This window comes from Sinohyriopsis cumingii, chromosome 1 (assembly GCF_028554795.1).
Source record: "Sinohyriopsis cumingii isolate HCF-2022 chromosome 1, ASM2855479v2, whole genome shotgun sequence".
In the NCBI taxonomy this organism is placed as follows: Eukaryota; Metazoa; Mollusca; class Bivalvia; order Unionida; family Unionidae; genus Sinohyriopsis; species Sinohyriopsis cumingii.
In genome coordinates, this window is record NC_142961.1 from 19,859,490 (window position 1) to 19,880,431 (window position 20,942).

Here is a 20,942-nt window from a genome sequence, read left to right on the forward strand (position 1 = left end):
TGTTTTAATTAACGTCTTATAGTAAGAGGGTGTTTACCAGGAACCCTGTAATAATTAAGGTCTTAGAGTGAGAGGGTGTTTAGCAGGAACCCTGTAATAATCAAGGTCTTAGAGTGAGAGGGTGTTTAGCAGGAACCCTGTTATAATTAAGGTCTTAGAGTGAGAGGGTGCTGTAGCAGGAACCCTGTTATAATTAAGGTCTTAGAGTGAGAGGGTGTTTGGCAGGAACCCTGTAATAATTAAGGTCTCAGAGTGAGAGGGTGCTGTAGCAGGAACCCTGTAATAATTATGGGCTAAATAGTGAGGGAGTTCTGTACTTGAAGTCAGTGGGCTGTGCTGTAATAAATGCATATAAGGGGTTTAACAGCCATATTAGCTGATATGTAATGCGCATCAAGTTTGATTTTCTCTGCAACACTAAAGTCTATCACCAGCGAGTATGTCTGAAAAATGTATTACAGTAGTTAATAATTGCAATAAAGTCTAAGTTAAAAATTGTTCTAACAAATATAAAAAATAAAAAATGTTGAACGATTAGTGTGAGAGAGATTAGTCGAATGGTTAGTAATGCTGTGCTACTTACAGTATGTACATGCTTCTGCTTCAGGTAAAACAAATATCTTGATATATTTAAAATATCATATTTCAGGTTATGTTACATCATACTGACAAAAGTCTGCTTGTGGCAAAACACACCTGGGTCTATGCTGTTCCCTTGAGATGAGAATGCATTTTTCATGAGCAACATGGTTACTGGTAGTTGTGAGAAAAATCCATAGACACTTAATTTCTTTGAATTAATAAAAACTTAAACACTTAAATACTAACATAAAAAAGTATTTTTTCCATAATCTTCTCTTATGAAACTCTCTCGCACATCCTGATCCTGGCTGTCTGTAGTACATAATAAGCAACTAGGGGATTGGTAATGATTGGAATCAACTGAAATTTATCACAGCTAATCAACTTTTAATTTAAATCTGCTGGAGATGTTTGCTATATTTTTTCATGGACAATGTCTTTTTTGTATAATCAGAAATGGCTAAGCTGCTTCTATCCTTCAAGTCTAATGGATGGTTTTATGAACAAGAGGTATTCACTAAAGACTATTTTTAGGACATACACATAGTCCTGAATGACAGAACATGGGGTTTTCACTAAAGACTATTTTTAGGACATACACGTAGTCCTGAATGACAGAACATGGGGTTTTCACTAAAGACTATTTTTAGGACATACACGTAGTCCTGAATGACAGAACATTGGGTTTTCTCTAAAGACTATTTTTAGGACATACACATAGTCCTGAATGACAGAACATGGGGTTTTCACTAAAGACTATTTTTAGGACATACACGTAGTCCTAAATGACAGAACATGGGGTTTTCACTAAAGACTATTTTTTAGGACATACACGTAGTCCTGAATGACAGAACATGGGGTTTTCACTAAAGACTATTTTTAGGACATACACTTAGTCCTGAATGACAGAACATGGGGTTTTCACTAAAAACTAATTTTAGGATATACATGGAGTCCTGAAGGACAGAACATGGGGTTTTCACTAAAGACTTCTTATGACATACAGATAGTTCTAAATGAAAATCATTCTGATAGAACTCAATAGTGGCCATTTTCATCCTGAATGGATGGAGAAACTGTCAGGGGGTTTCACTAAAAGACTTCCTGTAACACAAAGATGGTCCTAAATGAAAATGGTGCCAATCTAATGTCCAACATGGCTACCATCTTGAAAACCTTGTTATTGCCATTCCTTCTGCAGAGATGGTAAGATCAAAGAGTGATTTTACAGTACAGACTTATGACATATGGTCTTAAATGAAAATAGTGCTGATCTGACATCCAACATGGCTGCCATGAAGTCCCTGACATCCAACATGGCCACCATGAAGTCCACCTAATGATCTTGACTGTTTTGTTATTGCTACTCCCAATGAAAGGAGGTAACATTTAACAAAAGACTTCTTTTAACATGTGGATAGTATGAACATTTCCATTCACGACCAACTAGATATCAAACTTAGACTCCTTGTGAAAATCACATTTTGATATGACTTTCAGAAGACGCTCTATTGACTCTTAGATAGTGATAAGGCAGTGGGTTCTGACACAATTAATCACGCACGTCTCAAAGACAAGGGGTTTCAAGCAGCTGAGTGGTTTAAGGTGCTCATAGGTAGTGATAAGGCAGTGGGTACTGACACAGTTAATCACACACGTCTCAAAGACAAGGGGTTTCAGGCAGCTGAGTGGTTTAAGGTGCTCATAGATAGTGATAAGGCACACACAATTAATCACACATGTCTCAAAGACAAGGGGTTTCAGACAGCTGAGTGGTTTAAGGTGCTCATAGATAGTGATAAGGCAGTGAGTACTGACACAATTAATCACACACGTCTCAAAGACAAGGGGTTTCAGGCAGCTGAGTGGTTTAAGGTGCTCATAGATCACTCACTCACACTGCTCATGAGTTCATCTCAGTATGGATATGCGAAAAATATTCTGGATGCCAAGTATAGCTGGCTGAGGCAGACTGAATGTGTGCTGAACCACAAAGTCTACATCATATATATATATAGGTATTTTGGAAGAAGCTAATTAGGAGAAACTATCAGAATTCTTTCTCTCATTACCAATAGGCCTTGGTTCCACCAGCTGTCCAACAGCAATAGATATCAACAGAATAGAACACATCAACCAAACATCTTTTGCCAACATGAGCCTGTACCAATATTCATTCCTACCAAATGGAATGTTCTTCCATTTGAAGCTGAGAACAACCCTTCCATATGATCAAATTCTACATAATGGAGAATACAATTATGCAATATTTTATGACTTAGAGATTACAATTAGGCTGTATTTTGATGCATTGGAGATTATAATTAGGCTGTATTCTGTCACCAGAGTTAATGATTAGGCTGTATTTTGATGCATTGGAGGTTATAATTAGGCTGTATACCAACATCTGAGTTTATAACTAGGCTGTATTCTGACAAAGAGTTTATGATTAGGCTGTATTTTTATGCATTGCGGCTTATGTTTAGGCTGTATTATGACATAAGAGTTTATCATTGGGCTGTATTATGATGCATTGGAGATTATAATTAGGCAGTATTCTGACATCAGAGTTTATGATTAGGCTGTATTTTGATGCATTGGGGGTTATATTTAGGCAGTATTCTGACATCTGAGTTTATCACTGGGCTGTATTTTGATGCATTGGAGCTTATAATTAGGCTGTATCCTAACATCCAAGTTTATGACTAGGCTGTATTCTGACAAAGAGTTTATGATTAGGCTGTATTTTGATGCATTGGGAGGTATACTTAGGCTGTATTCTGACATAAGAGTTTATCATTGGGCTGTATTTTGATGCATTGGAGATTATATTTAGGCAGTATTCTGACATCAGAGTTTATCATTGGGCTGTATTTTGATGCATTGAGGGTTATACTTAGGCTGTATTCTGACATAAGAGTTTATGATTTGGCTGTAATTTGATGCATTGGAGATTATAATTAGACAGTATTCTGACATCAGAGTTTATTATTAGGCTGTATTTTGATGCATTGGGGGTTATACTTAGGCTGTATTCTGACATAAGAGTTTATGATTTGATGCATTGGAGATTATAATTAGGTGGTTTTCTGACATCAGAGATGATCATTAATCTGTATTTTGATGCATTGGAGATTATAATTAGGCAGTATTCTGACATCAGAGTTTATGATTAGGCCCTATTTTTACACAGAGATCATTAGTTCTTATTCTGAGGTATCAGAGATCATGATTAGGCCATATTTTTATATTTCAGAGATTATGATTAAGCTGTATTTGAGATATCCAAGATTATGAATATGCTGTATTTTGAGATATCAGAGATCACAATCAGGCTGTATTTTGAGAGATCAAAGATTATGCCTAGGCTGTATTTTGAAATATCAGAGATCATGATTAGGCTGTAGTTGAGATATCCAAGATTACAAATAGGCTGTATTTTGACACATCAGAAATTATGATTATGTCATTTTCACTTAACATATAACTCTTCAAAAGCATTTGCTACTGGACAACAAATGTTTGTGTAGTATGCCAGAAACCAGTAAACACTTTCTTTATGAGTTACTAAATTTAGTGTTGTACAAGTTAACCATATGGTTCCGATTCATTACTGATGAGGAATCTTAAGCTACTGGTTGAGAATAATGAGGGGATATCAGATGCTGTCCAGAAATTCATAACAGTCTCAAACAGATCTGCCTTGATTATTTAAATTACAAACACTCTCTGGTCTATTACTATTAATAATGCTTTTGAAATCTAGAATGTTATACCAGTCTGTATTCCACATTTATAAACCTCAACCCCACCTACCACTACCACCAATGTATGCATCTTCTTTTACACACTGTTGTTTAAAATATCACATGCTCACATTTTACCATTATTTGCAAAAAATGCAGTCTTGCATGCTATTCTTTATTCTGTCTGGCATTGTATTTACACCAATAACTACAAACCATGCATTGTAAGAATGTTGATAATAAGGTGAGATCCTGTATATGCCTTATTGCTGTATGTGTCATGCATTATTTATATAAACTGATGGATTAGGATACTTAAATAATGCTGTTACCCGAAAATAACTTGATCATTATCTGATGAACACATTTAATTAATAATTTTTAACTAAAACAATTAAAATTAAAAGTATATATGGTGGGTGTGCACTCTATGGGTGGTATCATGCAATAATGCTTAATGCATCCCTAAACCCTACGTAGTGTACATGGAAATACAACTACATTTTACCAGTATATTGAATAATTGATTGATTTGCCTACACGACTGTACATGGCAATACAATTACATTACCAGTATACTAAATGATTGATTTGCCAACATGAGCTTGGATTTAAAATTTTTGTTTCTTACTACTACACTGATAACGTAATCAACATAAATATGTAAAAAATGTATGATGTAAACTTGGGTAGGTAAATATGTATGAAAAGATGCATTTTACTTAATTACAAATGAAAATGCTGGACAATTTTATACACAGCTTTATTTAGCTATATTAAATTTTGTTGTAAATCAATTTCCATCACATTTATGTAAACTGTCAGGTTAATTTGGATTTCAATTATTTGCAATTGTGGCTAAAATAAGAAAATAATACTATGTTAAACTAAGACATTCCTTAAGTAATACCATCTTACATTTATACATGCATGCCATCAATAATGGTAATAAGGCACATATTTTCAATTCAAAATCTCAAGCTCATGTGCAATATTTATAACCATATGACCAAGGATAGATATATGTCAACTTCAAACCACAAGCAGAAACATGTTCATGGAAAGCAAGAAAAAAGCTTACAGAACGAATCAGGCCAGTTTGTACCTCAACATTCTGCGAATCAACAAACCCAACTGGAATAAAAGTGGCATAATTACAAAATATACAGAGCTGAAAAATATCATAAAAAATAGAGAATTAATCATTAGATGTTCTCTGATAAACAAGAAAAACTGCCTATAGTGATATGAATGCATAGCAGGGACTTGTTCTGCCTGAATAATTTGCCTATAGTGATATGAATGGATAGCAGGGACTTGTTTTGCCTGAATAATTTGCCTATAGTGATATGAATGCATAGCAGGGACTTGTTCTGCCTGAATAATTTGCCTATAGTGATATGAATGCATATCAGGGACTTGTTCTGCCTGAATAATTTGCCTATAGTGATATGAATGCATATCAGGGACTTGTTCTGCCTGAATAATTTGCCTATAGTGATATGAATGGATAGCAGGGACTTGTTCTGCCTGAATAATTTGCCTATAGTGATATGAATTGATAGCAGGGACTTGTTCTGCCTGAATAATTTGCCTATAGTGATATGAATTGATAGCAGGGACTTGTTCTGCCTGAATAATTTGGAACTCAACATGATGCATATATTTATCACATTACATTACTTTGCTAGCAATAAACAAAACTTGCAAAATGCAAAGTTTAACACATGTTATCAATCAAGAAATATAGGTCACAGTGCTCTCCATTACACATCTTATATACCAAATTGGATCATTCTACAGAAACTGAACTATATGGAAATATTAATGTAAAGCATATAAATATTGGTCACAGTGACCTAGTTTTGACAGAGGTGTGTAATAATCCTCATGATGTTGGTAGGCAACTGTGTCTCAGAATCTGTGCTGAATGCAAACTCCCACCTAAGCCTAAGCATTCATACCAGACAGACAGACTAAATGCATGACTAACACAGAGTGTGTATATATATATATATATATATATATATATATATATATATATATATATATATATATATATATATATATATATATATATATATATATATATATATATGGTTTAATGGTATATCAATAATAATAATTATATGGTACCAGTGAAAAGATAAATTCTAAAGATGATGAGAAGCAAAAACAAGTTTAAGAAGATGAACACTTTAAACTAAATGTAAATATATAATACAAAAAATACAAAATAAAAAGGAAAGATGTTGCTAGTCTGTAAAAGGTATAAAATAAAAGTTAAAATTGGATTAACAACACTGGTACAAAAAAACTTGAAACAGTTGAAGGAAAGGGTGTACTAAGTAAACTTAGCCGTTTAGGGAAGTCATCTATAGATTTTAGGGAAGTCATCTATAGATTTTAGGGGAGTCATTTTCTGTATTTTAGGGGAGTCATTTATAGATTTTAGGGGAGTCATTTATAGATTTTAGGGGAGTCATTTTCTGTATTTTAAGGGAGTCATTTATAGACTTTTGGAAAGTCATTTACAGATTTTAAGGAAGTCATTTATAAGTTTTAGGGGAGTGCCATTTACAGATTTTAGGGAAATCATGTATAGATTTTGGGGGGGTCATTTATAGATTTTAGGGGAGTGCAATTTATAGATTTATAGATTTTAGGGAAGTCATTTATAGATTTTAAGGAAGTCATTTATAGATTTAGGGGAGTCATCTACAGATTTTAGAGAAGTCCTTTCTAGGCTTTAGGGAAGTCATTTATATATTTAGGGAAGTCGTTTATAGATTTTAGGGAAGTCGTTTATAGATTTTAAAGGAGTTATTTATAGATTTCAGGGGAGTGTCATTTATAGATATTAAGGAAGTCATTTACAGATTTTAAGGAAGTCATTTACAGAATTGAGGGGAGTCATTTATAGATTTAAGGAAGTCATTTATAGATTTTTCTATTTTCACTAGCAGTGGCCTTTTTTAAGAAACACTGGTACAAACAGAAAGGCATTTACTAAAACTCAGAAAAATCAATAAAGGACTTTTTATATGCTGCTCTTGAAAAGTTGCCAAAGTCCTTTATTGATTTTTCTGAGTTTTAGTAATAGCGTCCATATTTCATATTTCCATATTTCATGGTGGATTGGCTCAATTTGTAACATGAGTCCCTATAAGGAACTGGCACTCTATTGAGTGTTGAAACCATATCTGATATTTTTCAGCAGTAACAAGAGTTTCAGATTATCCACTGTGGTAGACATACTGGACATCATATTGGAACCATTTTCATTTAAGACTAATAAGACACTAATTGGATCAACAAAACTTCTTAAGAAATCGTCTTGTATAATCCCATGTTGATATGACTTTATTTTTTTTGAGAAGTGACAAAAGTAAGATCTCCTGATGGCTGCCATGCTAGTCATATCAGACTGGTACCATTTCCTTCTTGGACCAACTAGACATCAAAAGAAGTCTTTTAGTGAGAGCACGATACAGACATGACGAGGCATCTAGGATAAGTAGGAATAACAAGAAGTCTGTTCATGAAAGCACAATACAGACATGACCACACATCTAGCATAAGTAGGAATAACAGGAATTTCAAAATGACCGTTGTATCAGCAATACTAGAATTCGGATCAGCACCATTTAATTCAGGATCAACTAGATATCTTCTGAAGTCTTTCAGTAAAAATCCCATATTGATATTACCATTATTTCAGTAAAAATCCCATGCTGATATTACCATTAATTCAGTAAAAATCCCATGCTGATATTACCATTAATTCAGTAAAAATCCCATATTGATATTACCATTAATTCAGTAAAAATCCCATATTGATATTACCATTAATTCAGTAAAGTCCCATGCTGATATTACCATTAATTCAGTAAAAATCCCATATTGATATTACCATTAATTCAGTAAAAATCCCATATTGATATTACCATTAATTCAGTAAAATCCCATGCTGATATTACCATAAATTCAGTAAAAAAGTCCCATGCTGATATTACCATTAATTCAGTAAAAAATCCCATGTTGATATTACCATTAATTCAGTAAAAAATCCCATGTTGATATTACCATTAATTAAGTAAAAAATCCCATGTTGATATTACCATTAATTCAGTAAAAATCCCATGTTGATATTGCCATTAAGTAAAATCCCATGTTGATATTAGCATTAATTCAGTAAAAATTCCATGCTGATATTACCATTAATTCAGTAAAAGTCCCATATTGATATTACCATTAAGTAAAATCCCATGTTGATATTAGCATTAATTCAGTAAAATCCATTGTTGATATTACCATTAATTCAGTAAAAATCCCATGTTGATATGACCATTAATTCATTAAAATCCCATGTTGATATTACCATCAATTCAGTAAAAATCCCATGTTGATATTACCATTAATTCAGTAAAAATCCCATGTTGATATTACCATTAATTCATTAAAATCCCAAGTTGATATTACCATTAATTCAGTAAAAATCCCATACTCATATTACCATTAATTCAGTAAAAATCCCACACTCATATTACCATTATTTCAGTAAAAATTCCATACTGATATTACCATTAATTAATAAAAATCCCATGTTGATATCACCATTAATTCAGTACAAATCCCATGCTGATGCTACCATTAATTCAGTAAAATCCCATGTTGATATTACCATTAATTCAGTAAAAATCCCATGTTGATATTGCCATTAATTCAGTAAAAATCCCATGTTGATATTAGCATTAATTCAGTAAAATCCCATGTTGATATTACCATTAATTCAGTAAAAATCCCATGTTGATATTACCATTAATTCAGTACAAATCCCATGTTGATATTACCATTAATTCAGTACAAATCCCATGTTGATATTACCATTAATTCAGTACAAATCCCATGTTGATATTACCAATTAATTCAGTAAAAATCCATTGTTGATATCATCATTAATTCAGTACAAATCCCATGTTGATATTACCATTAATTCAGTACAAATCCCATGCTGATATTACCATTAATTCAGTAAAATCCCATGTTGATATTATCATTAATTCAGTAAAAATCCCATGTTGATATTACCATTAATTCAGTAAAATCCCATGTTGATATTACCATTAATTCAGTAAAATCCCATGTTGATATTACCATTAATTTAATAAAAATCCCATATTGATATTACCATTAATTCAGTAAAATCCTATGTTGATATTACCATTAATTCAGTACAAATCCCATGTTGATATTACCATTAATTCAGTAAAAATCCCATGTTGATATTACCATTAATTCAGTAAAAATCCCATGTTGATATTACCATTAATTCAGTAAAAATCCCATACTGATATTACCATTAATTCAGTAAAATCCCATACTAATATTACCATTAATTCAGTGCAAAATCCCATATTGAAATTGCCATTAATTCAGGAGTTGTGTAAGAGTGTAAGATGGCCACTGTGGTGCCATATTGAATGTGCATGTAGCACCATTTTCATTTAGTACCAACAAGATATCATAAGAAGTCCTCACTGAAAATGCCAATGCAATATTAATTTTCATTCAGGAAGGACAGCACATCAAGATTCTCAAGAAGGCCACTGTGACAGCCCTAACAGATATCAGATCAGCATCTCTTTCAACTGGACTAACTATACATCAAAAGATGTCATTTAGTGAAAACCCCATGTGGATATGATCATAAATTAAGGAGTAGCAATAACAAGATTTTCAAGATGGCCAATGTGGTGGCCATATTGGGCATCAGGTTGGCACCATTTTCACATCAGACCAACAAGACAGGATAAGAAGTCTTTTAGTGAAAAGCCCATGTGAATATGACTTCCCATTGATGAGGAGTAGCTAAATTTTCAAGACAGTTGCTGTGGTGGCATTATTACAAGTCAGATTGGTATTACTTTTATTTTGGACCATCTTGATCCTCATAGTGACAGCCCCATGTCGATCTAAACATCCCTTTGCAAGTAGCAGTGATAACAAGATTTTCAAGTTGCCTAAGCTGCAAATTTTCCTCTAGGACCAAAATAGTCCTTTGGATGAATGTGTGCATAAAGTTTCATCTAGGACCAAAATAGTCCTTTGGATGAATGTGTGCACAAATTTTCATCTAGGACCAAAATAGTCCTTTGGATGAATGTGTGCATAAAGTTTCATCTAGGACCAAAATAGTCCTTTGGATGAATGTGTACATAAAGTTTCATCTAGGACCAAAATAGTCCTTTGGATGAATGTGTACACAAATTTTCATCTAGGACCAAAATAGTCCTTTGGATGAATGTGTACATAAAGTTTCATCTAGGACCAAAATAGTCCTTTGGATGAATGTGTGCATAAAGTTTCACGGCAATCCTCCAGTAGTTTAGAAGTAGCCATAACAAACATATGGATGAACAATGGACAACAGACCATACCAAAAGCTCCACATATCTATGACCAGTACAGCTAAAAACCCGAAGGAACTTCATGCCAGTATGCTCTCTGCCACATCTGCTTGCATATGATCCAGTGGATCTTTTAAGAAATTGTTAAGACAGACCTGATGTAGGTCCGTACAACAAACTGATCGGACATTTATATGACAAAGGTTCCGAGAAGTGCCACGATAAGCACATAATTGATCTGACATTTATTTGACAAAGGTTCCGAGAAGTGCCATGATAACAACGTAACTGACATTCTACTTTAAAACTAACAATGCTCTGGAGAGATCTTGTATAATTACATGGGCAAATATTTAAACCTGGACATGACAAATTACATGGGCAAATATTTAAACCTGGACATGACAATTTACATGGGCAAATATTTAAACCTGGACATGACATATTACATGGGCAAATATTTAAACCTGGACATGACAATTTATATGGGCAATTATTTAAACCTGGACAAGACAAATTACATGGGCAAATATTTTAAACCCGGACATGACAATTTACATGGGCAAATATTTCAACCTGGACATGACAAATTACATGGGCAAATATTTAAACCTGGACATGACAATTTACATGGGCAAATATTTCAACCTGGACATGACAATTTATATGGTGTTACATATATCTGATTTACTATATATTTATTTTAATTGAATTGTTTGTTTGTCAGTTTTTTTAAAAATTATTTTTCTTACATGCTATTGTAATGTAAATTTATTCACTGGAAATGATATTTTTCCAGAAAATTGGTTGTTTATGAAAAGAATGATTCAGGTCAACCAATTTTCTGGAAAAATATCATGGATGCTGACCTTGATTCAAAATTAGCAAATAAAGTTCTATTTTTATTTTTAAAATGATTGGTTATTGTCAAGGTCATGATGGGGCTTTTGGTTTAAGATGTAAACAACCTTGTTTTTTTTATTTCTTAGAGAAAATGACTGGTTTTCATCAGGGTAATTTTTGGTGTATGTGACATAAACACGATCACGTGACTCCCCCTTTGATTTTGCAATTCTGGTTTTTCCATAACTACACATTTGTTAGTTTTAATAGAGATGTGACGAGATAGATTTCTCAGTTTTGGGCTTTTACACTTGGTATCAAGTTGTTTTCTTTGTTGTAGCCAGATTTTGAGTTAATTATCTTCAGATCATTTGGATTTCAAAAGGATTAATTCTTTATTTTCTGGAAATATTTGAGGAGTGCTCATATAGAATTTTTGGGAAGACATTTCTTACAAATTTTATTCTGATTTCCAACACAGGAGTGTTATTTACAAGGAACTGTAGATAAGCACAGTACTGACTACAGCATAAGTCATCATCATCCATCTTGGATTTTCCATCAGGATTCGAACTTTAAATTATCAGAACATTTGTTACTAGGACTTTTGCAAAATAATTTGTGGATTATTCTTAGATTAGTTTTGGATTTGATTCTTGAAACCGCAAGTTCTCTTTTCATTTTTACAGAATTTTTATAGGAAAATAAATTATTTTTTAAATTTTACAAAGCTTGTTGTTTTCACTCTTTCTGTGTTACTGTTTATTTGAGCCTAAATATGTAACATAGAAATTGGGCACTCATCCTTGGATTTTTTTATTTTGGCTAAAATATTTCAGAAAACTTTGTGTTTTTTTAAATTTGAATTCCCCTAGTTTTTGAAATTTTTTAAAATCTTTAGTGAGATTGACAAGCTTTGTTTAAATTGGCATCAAAATTGGAAATCTTTCTTTCAAATCCTACCCAGGAACAATTAGATCTTTTCAAAATAGATGAACTGATTCAACTTGTCAGAAAATATGTTCTTTCTGAAGTAAAGGCTTCCTTAACGAATCAGGAAATAAGAAATATTTTGGTTCAGTATTTGGTAGAAAAGAATGTTTTGGATAAAAGTGAACAGTCAGTAAGTCTGTAACAAATATTTAAACCTGGACATGACAATTTACATATACTATTATTCAGCCAACTTCAAAACAGTCAATCTGGAACAACAACATGCACAGTTGCATTGATAGGTTATAAACTAAAGCAAATATTATATCACATGACAGAGCCTCAAGTTCTGATTGGCTAATAACAGCAATTTATTTTAAGACAAAATGCAATCCCTTAACCTTGGAGCAATATACACATATTTCAGTGTGTACTATTGCCACATTGTGGTCATTACACAAATTTCAGTGGGTTTCATTGCCACAGCAGTGTTCTGCATCTGCAGGATGTACAGTGTGATAGATTTTGTTGGTATGCATCAAGTGATTGTTTTCCCTGGAAATACTGGTGCTCTAAATTATTTCTTGAACAATGACATTTATCGAAATTTATACAGAATTCAAAACTGGAATATTATTTTCTGTGATTCTACAAGAGACTGTTGAAACTGCAGCACTTTTGCTGACTATTAATGACATCACTGTCTTCCATTTTGGATTTCATTGGGATTTGAACTTAGTTTCTTTTAGGACATTTTATTACTGTACTTCTATTTTTAAATTCTTGGATTATGTTTGGATTTGATTCGAAAACCGTAAGTTCTTTTTTCTCATTTTTCACTTGATATTCTAGGGAAATAAATTATTTGTTAAATTTTACAAAACTTGTTGTCTTCACTTTTTTCCTTTCACTTTTTGTAAGAGCCTAAACTCGTAACATATTCAGAAGAGCTCTGGAAAATTGTAAAGAAAGGAACAGAGTATACTCAGAAATAATTAGCAGAATAATACTTATACAACTAGAGGTGACACCTTTTAAAGATTCTGATTTCAATAGAGCTTTAAGAAAGTAGAGAGAGAAAGAGAATTGATTAAGTGTTAGGTAAATATTGAACTATGACCATTTCCTCCTTCCCCTCCATATTTTCTAATCCCCTTATTTCAGTGATAAAGTGAAAGGTCCCCGTTACAAAAAACCTGGCAGAATATCTCTTCATGACAGGTTAAAAAATCCAAAGATTATGAAAATGATATAAAATTTGAATCAGCTCACATATATGTAAGAAAAAGAAAAGCTTCCAATCAAATAGTCCAAAAAGCGACTGATAATCTGCTGGCAGAAAAGAATTTGTATGACCTCAAGAGAAGTCTCTTTCTTCCTTTCTATTAGCTCTTTTAATACTGAAATTTAAATCATGTCAGAATAATCCTTGAGAAACTCCAAACATTGAAATTTGGTAACAAATATATTTATCTCTTTTGTTCCAGTTAACATATTGACAAGAAAAGTGCAATACAAATAGATTTCTATCATAACCTTTGTGAATTAAACCTCACATAATGGATAGAATAAAAAAAATTAATCTTAGATACTGTGAAGATATACCTATATGTAAAGTTTGGTTTCCTGATTAATATATATTTTGAAGAACAAAAAATGACTAAACTGTCATTATCGAAGGTGTTCCTCAGATATATCCAAAACCTGGGCTGAAAATCTATTCTTATCATTTGTGTTACCATACTCACAAGCTGTCACAGACAAAAATCAAAGTCAAGACCTTTTAGCACTTAAAATCAATACCAGAGTGTTAACTGTTTATTGAAAAACAATAAAACACAAAGTCTGGTCAAAATTCATTTGTGTTCATAACTCAAAGAACTAAAAACAATCACGCAAGCAGTGACCTTGGATCTGACTCCAAGATCAAGTAGGTCTCGTTTTCTAACTTGTTTACAATAGTACAAACATGCTAATGGTCACATATAAACTATTGTCATTCAAGACCAATTACATTCTACAAGAGGTATTCTAATGAATGCTATAACAATGCCACCATTTGTTCAAGAGCAGTGGTGAAAACAATATTTTTTTATGGGCAATATGGTTGCTATGTTGGAGGTCAAATCATATGATTTTCATTCAGGACAAGCTACAATTTGTTTTAGTGAAAAACTCATGTTGACTCCAACATCCACTCTGGAGAACCAGCCATAAGAAGATTTTCAAGGCCGCTACCAAGGTAGCTGTTTTGGAAGTTAGATCACTACCATTTTTATACAAGACTAACTACAGCTGAAATAAGTGTCTTAATGAAAACCTTATGTTAATATGAACATCTACTTGAGAAAAGTCAAAATATTTTCATGATGACATGAATATCATATTGACATTATTTCCATTCAAGACCGACTACACATCCAAGGTGACATCAGTGTCCATATGACCACCCATGCAGATGGAGCTGTAATAACGAGATTTTCATGATGGCCACCATGGTAGCTAAGCAGAATATTAGAACAGTGACTTTTTCATTTCTGACCATCTGCATTTCCCAAAAAGTCTTTCCATGAAAATTTATGACCATAACATTCAGAAGAAGGACTAAGATGGTGACCATGTTAAACATCAGATTAGCATTAAGGACATTTCCATGTCTATGTTATTAATAAAGACCTGTAAATATAACCATCTGTTCATCAGGAGTAAGAATAGCAAGATTTTCCAAATGATCACCAATGTTGGGATTCAAACTAGCAAAGCTTTCATCAAATACCATTTACAAGTCATGAGAAGTCTTTTTGCAAAACCCCCAATATCAGCATGATCATTCCTTCAAGTGAAGTAGCAAAAGTAAAAGATTTTAAGATGGCTTGATGTCAGAATGGCACAATTTTCACTGAGGAGTACCAACATGTCACAAGAAGTCTTTCAGTGAAAACTCTTATATTAATATGACCATTGATTCAGGAAAAATAGTGATAACAAGACTGCCAAGATGGCTACCATGACAGGGGCACTATTTTCATTTGAGACCAATGAGAAACCATGGTGTGTGCCAAATTCTATGACTTTCCTCTGAGTAGTCTAGGAGAAGCAGTGATAACAAACAACTACTAACAGACTTATACCAGACTACAGACTTATACCAGACTACAAACAGATACCAGACTATGGACATATACCAGACTACGTACAGATAAAAAAACTACGGACAGATACCAGACTACAGACTTATACCAGACTATGGACAGATACCAGACTATGGACAGATACTAGTCTATGGACAGATACCAGGCTACAGACTTATACCAGACTATGGACAGATACCAGACTACAGACAGATACCAGGCTACAGACTTATACCAGACTATGGACAGATACCAGACTATGGACAGATACCAGTCTATGGATAGATACCAGGCTACAGACTTATACCAGACTATGGACAGATACCAGACTACAGACTTATACCAGACTACGGACAGATACCAGACTACAGACAGATACCAGACAATGTACAGATACCAAACTATGGACAATCGACACAGCATAAGCACGTCTGGTCTTCAGCTAGTAAAGCTATAAAATAAACTTGCAACAAAAATTTAAAAGCTTTTAAATATCATTCAAAAAATGCAAAATATCTAACCAAGCCATCAATATTATGAATAGAAACATGCATAATAAATTGGCCTAACAAGCTTCCTGGGATGGGCATATGGACAAACAGACAGATGGACATTGAGGATCAAATCAAGAAGTTCGTGCAGTGACGGCATATTTAAAAATGGCATATCTTTAATATGTAATATCACTTCTCTTGGACTTAACTGAACAAAATAAAGAGTGTAACAAAATAAAGAGTGTAACAAAATAAAGAATAGTAAATTCTGAATTGTTTCTTTTTTCCAATTTAGAACTACCTTCATTTTCTTCCGTTTGGACCAGCCACTTTCCCTTGTATTTCTTATCCTTCAAATCCATTTTAACAATAGTAATAAGTAGACCCTTTGTGACAGCCAGACTGTTATTCTTTCCTCCAGGGTTATTTTCCTTTACTTTGCCCTTGCCAATTGCTTTTAATAAATCATCAGGTTTCATCTGAAGAATAAAGGGAGAAAATATTGCAGGAAAACCGCCTCTTTTATTACTAAAATAAATATTTGTTATAAATAATAATTTCACCAACCAAATAATTTTCAATGATACAACTGTGAACTATGAGCACCTGATGAAAAAGGCCTTATAATGAATGAGAAAATGCCCACCAAATTGAATAAACCTTTCAGATAATAAAACTAAGGAGAAACATATCAGTTTAAATAATATAAACAGAACAGGGAATAGCAATGTGTACCTCATGTACATCTAAGAATACAATCCAGCACATAAAAAGATCACGCCACTCGTGCACATTGAACTACGATGTACATCATTTAATGTTTTCCACTTGACATGATGTTAATGTCATTTTGCATTAAAACATGATAAAGACTAATACCCATACAAAAAACAAAACCGTTCTATAAATTACCGATATAGTAAACACCTTTGCAGAAATATTAAAATATTACCAGGGGGAAACTCTTGCCCAAAGTGAACCTAGTCATTTAAGAGCAGGCAAAAATATCTGAAATATGGATTACAACTTAAAACTTAGGTTACATGAATGAGATTTCACAGTCATGGAATAAATAAATCTCCACCATAGCTGTCTTTACTATAGATTGACTGTAAATGTGTCTGATTATATAAGCAACTCATTTCACTCTAGTGAACATGAGCTGGCATGATGTCACTTCAACAACTATTTCGTTTTATTCTAATGACAACACATAACAGTTATAATGGCAAAATTTCTTCAGCCAAGTATCTAGGTTACATTTTTACTAAATATTTAATTTCTAATCTTGAAACTTTTACACATAAAAAATCATAATGAAAAATAATATAAAGTTGCCAATGTTTCGGCAAATCCTAATCTTAATTTAACTACCTGTCTACTTACATTACCAACAGATTATGGCACCGATTCATGTATTAAGGGGAAACCACTCTATTTAACTGCAACAGAGGTGGGCAGATAACATTAGCTTTTTTAGCTAAAACATTTTAGCCTGGGAGGGCTGGATCTGCAAGGTAGTGGTAATTCTACAGAAGGTATTATGATCAGGTAAAATATTTGAAGAAGAAATGCGCAACTTACGTGTAAAATAATAATAGTTAGGAATGTTAATAATAATTTGTAAGTCATTGGCTTGCTCAGAATTTACTGACTTACTACTGACCATCTATTTCACCCAATGAAACCATCTTTGTCCATCTATTTAACTCAATGAAACCATGTCTGTCCATCAATTTAACCAAATGAAACCATGTTTGTCCATTTATTTAACCAAATAAAACCATCTTTGTCTGTCTATTTAACCCAATGAAACCATGTTTTTATTTACTTGTGTGAAAACAAAAATGAATCAATCCTGGCCAAGAATAAACATCATAGAGTTTTATTGGTAATAGGTGTCTAGGGGTGAGTGTGGATTGTGTTTGAATTGATGGGAACAGAGAATAAATATATCACATTCAACACTGCATTGTGTTTGAATTGATGGGAACAGGGAATAAATAAATCAAAGTCATACAATGCATTATGTTTTACTTGATGGGAACAAGGGAATAAATATATCACAGTCATACACTGCATTGTGTTTGAATTGATGGGAACAAGGGAATAAATATATCACAGTCATACAATGCATTATGTTTTACTTGATGGGAACAAGGGAATAAATATATCACAGTCATACACTGCACTGTGTTTTAATTGATGGGAACAAGGGAATAAATAAATCAAAGTCATACAATACATTATGTTTTACTTGATGGGAACAAGGGAATAAATATATCACAGTCATACAATGCATTGTGTTTAAATTGATGGGAACAAGGGAATAAATATATCAGTCATACAATGCATTGTGTTTGAATTGATGGGAACAAGGGAATAAATATATCACAGTCATACAATGCATTGTGTTTTAATTGATGGGAACAAGGGAATAAATATATCACAGTCATAAACTGCATTGTGTTTTAATTGATGGGAACAAGTTAATAAATATATCACTTTCTTACACTGCATTGTGTTTGAATTGATGGGAACAAGGGAATAAATATATCACATTCATACACTGCATTGTGTTTAAATTGATGGGAACAAGGGAATAAATATATCACATTCATACACTGCATTGTGTTTGAATTGATGGGAACAAGGGAATAAATATATCACAGTCATACAATGCATTGTGTTTTAATTGATGGGAACAAGGGAATAAATATATCACAGTCATAAACTGCATTGTGTTTTAATTGATGGGAACAAGGGAATAAATATATCACAGTCATACAATGCATTGTGTTTTAATTGATGGGAACAAGGGAATAAATATATCACAGTCATACAATGCATTGTGTTTGAATTGATGGGAACAAGGGAATAAATATATCACAGTCATACAATGCATTGTGTTTGAATTGATGGGAACAAGGGAATAAATATATCACAGTCATACACTGCATTGTGTTTGAATTGATGGGAACAAGGGAATAAATATATCACAGTCATACAATGCATTGTGTTTTAACTGATGGGAACAAGGGAACAAATATATCACAGTCATACAATGCATTGTGTTTTAATTGATGGGAACAAGGGAATAAATATATCACAGTCATACACTGCATTGTGTTTTAATTGATGGGAATAAGGGAATAAATATATCACATTCTTACACTGCATTGTGTTTGAATTGATGGGAACAAGGGAATAAATATATCACATTCATACACTGCATTGTGTTTGAATTGATGGGAACAAGGGAATAAATATATCACATTCATACACTGCATTGTGTTTGAATTGATGGGAACAAGGGAATAAATATATCACAGTCATACAATGCATTGTGTTTTAATTGATGGGAACAAGGGAATAAATATATCACAGTCATAAACTGCATTGTGTTTTAATTGATGGGAACAAGGGAATAAATATATCACATTCTTACACTGCATTGTGTTTGAATTGATGGGAACAAGGGAATAAATATATCACAGTCATACAATGCATTGTGTTTGAATTGATGGGAACAAGGGAATAAATATATCACAGTCATACACTGCATTGTGTTTGAATTGATGGGAACAAGGGAATAAATATATCACAGTCATACAATGCATTGTGTTTTAACTGATGGGAACAAGGGAACAAATATATCACAGTCATACAATGCATTGTGTTTTAATTGATGGGAACAAGGGAATAAATATATCACAGTCATACAATGCATTGTGTTTTAATTGATGGGAACAAGGGAATAAATATATCACAGTCATACAATGCATTGTGTTTTAACTGATGGGAACAAGGGAACAAATATATCACAGTCATACAATGCATTGTGTTTTAATTGATGGGAACAAGGGAATAAATATATCACAGTCATACACTGCATTGTGTTTTAATTGATGGGAACAAGGGAATAAATATATCACATTCTTACACTGCATTGTGTTTTAATTGATGGGAACAAGGGAATAAATATATCACATTCATACACTGCATTGTGTCTGAATTGATGGGAACAAGGGAATAAATATATCACAGTCATACGCTGCATTGTGTTTGAATTGATGGGAACAAGGGAATAAATATATAACAATTATAACCTGCACCTACTTTGAGTTCCTTTAAGATCTTGTTATTATTTGCTTCAATCTTTTTCCTTTTCTTTTCTGGCTCCTGAAACAAAAGGAAAAATACAGCTATATCAGAAAAAAGAACTTTGGGAGAAGACGCAAACACCATGAGTGAATGATATTTGATGCTCATCTGTGTTATGTGTTTAGGCTCGAATAAGCAGTAACAAAGAAAGAGTGAAAACAACAAGATTTTTAAAATTTAACAAATAATTTATTTTCCTGGAAAAATTCTGTAAAAATGAAAAAAGTTGAAGAACGTATGGTTTCAAGAATCAAATAAAAAAATAATCTAAGAATAATCAACAAATTAGTTTTTGCAAAAAATCCTAATAACAAATGTTCTAATAATTTCAAGTTTAAATCCTGATGGAAAATCCAACATGGATGATGATGACGTATGCTGTAGTCAGTACTGTGCTTATCTACAGTTACTTGTAGAAATACAAATAATGGTACTCCAATGTTGGAAATCCAAATTAAATTTGTAAGCAATGTCTTTCCAAAATTTCTGTGTGAGCACTCCTCAAAATATTTCCAGAGATAAAAGAATTAATCCATTTTGAAATCCAACTGATCTGAAGAAAATTAGAACTATAAATCTGGCTACAATAAAATAACTTGACATCAGTGAAAAAAGCCCAAAACCGAGAAATCTCTCTCA

General features: G+C 32.8%; 1 protein-coding gene across 9 annotated transcripts in view; it reads right to left on the minus strand.

The window, feature by feature from the left end:
• Window positions 1-20,942, minus strand: part of LOC149806518 (uncharacterized) — a 128,546-nt gene that overhangs the window by 30,675 nt on the left and 76,929 nt on the right. For 8 of the 9 annotated variants that reach the window (XR_016420316.1, XR_016420314.1, XR_016420323.1 and 5 more), the window contains exons 8-10: window positions 20,259-20,321; window positions 16,441-16,618; window positions 5,410-5,462 (exon numbers count right to left, since the gene is read on the minus strand). Coding sequence is in view for 2 of the 9 variants with exons in the window: in XM_089954130.1 (XP_089810256.1) it covers window positions 5,410-5,462; window positions 16,441-16,618; window positions 20,259-20,321 (294 nt within the window). In the remaining 7 variants the exon portion in view is untranslated. The remainder of the gene's footprint in view (window positions 1-5,409; window positions 5,463-16,440; window positions 16,619-20,258; window positions 20,322-20,942) is intronic. The other variant, XM_089954165.1, reaches the window with a different exon arrangement.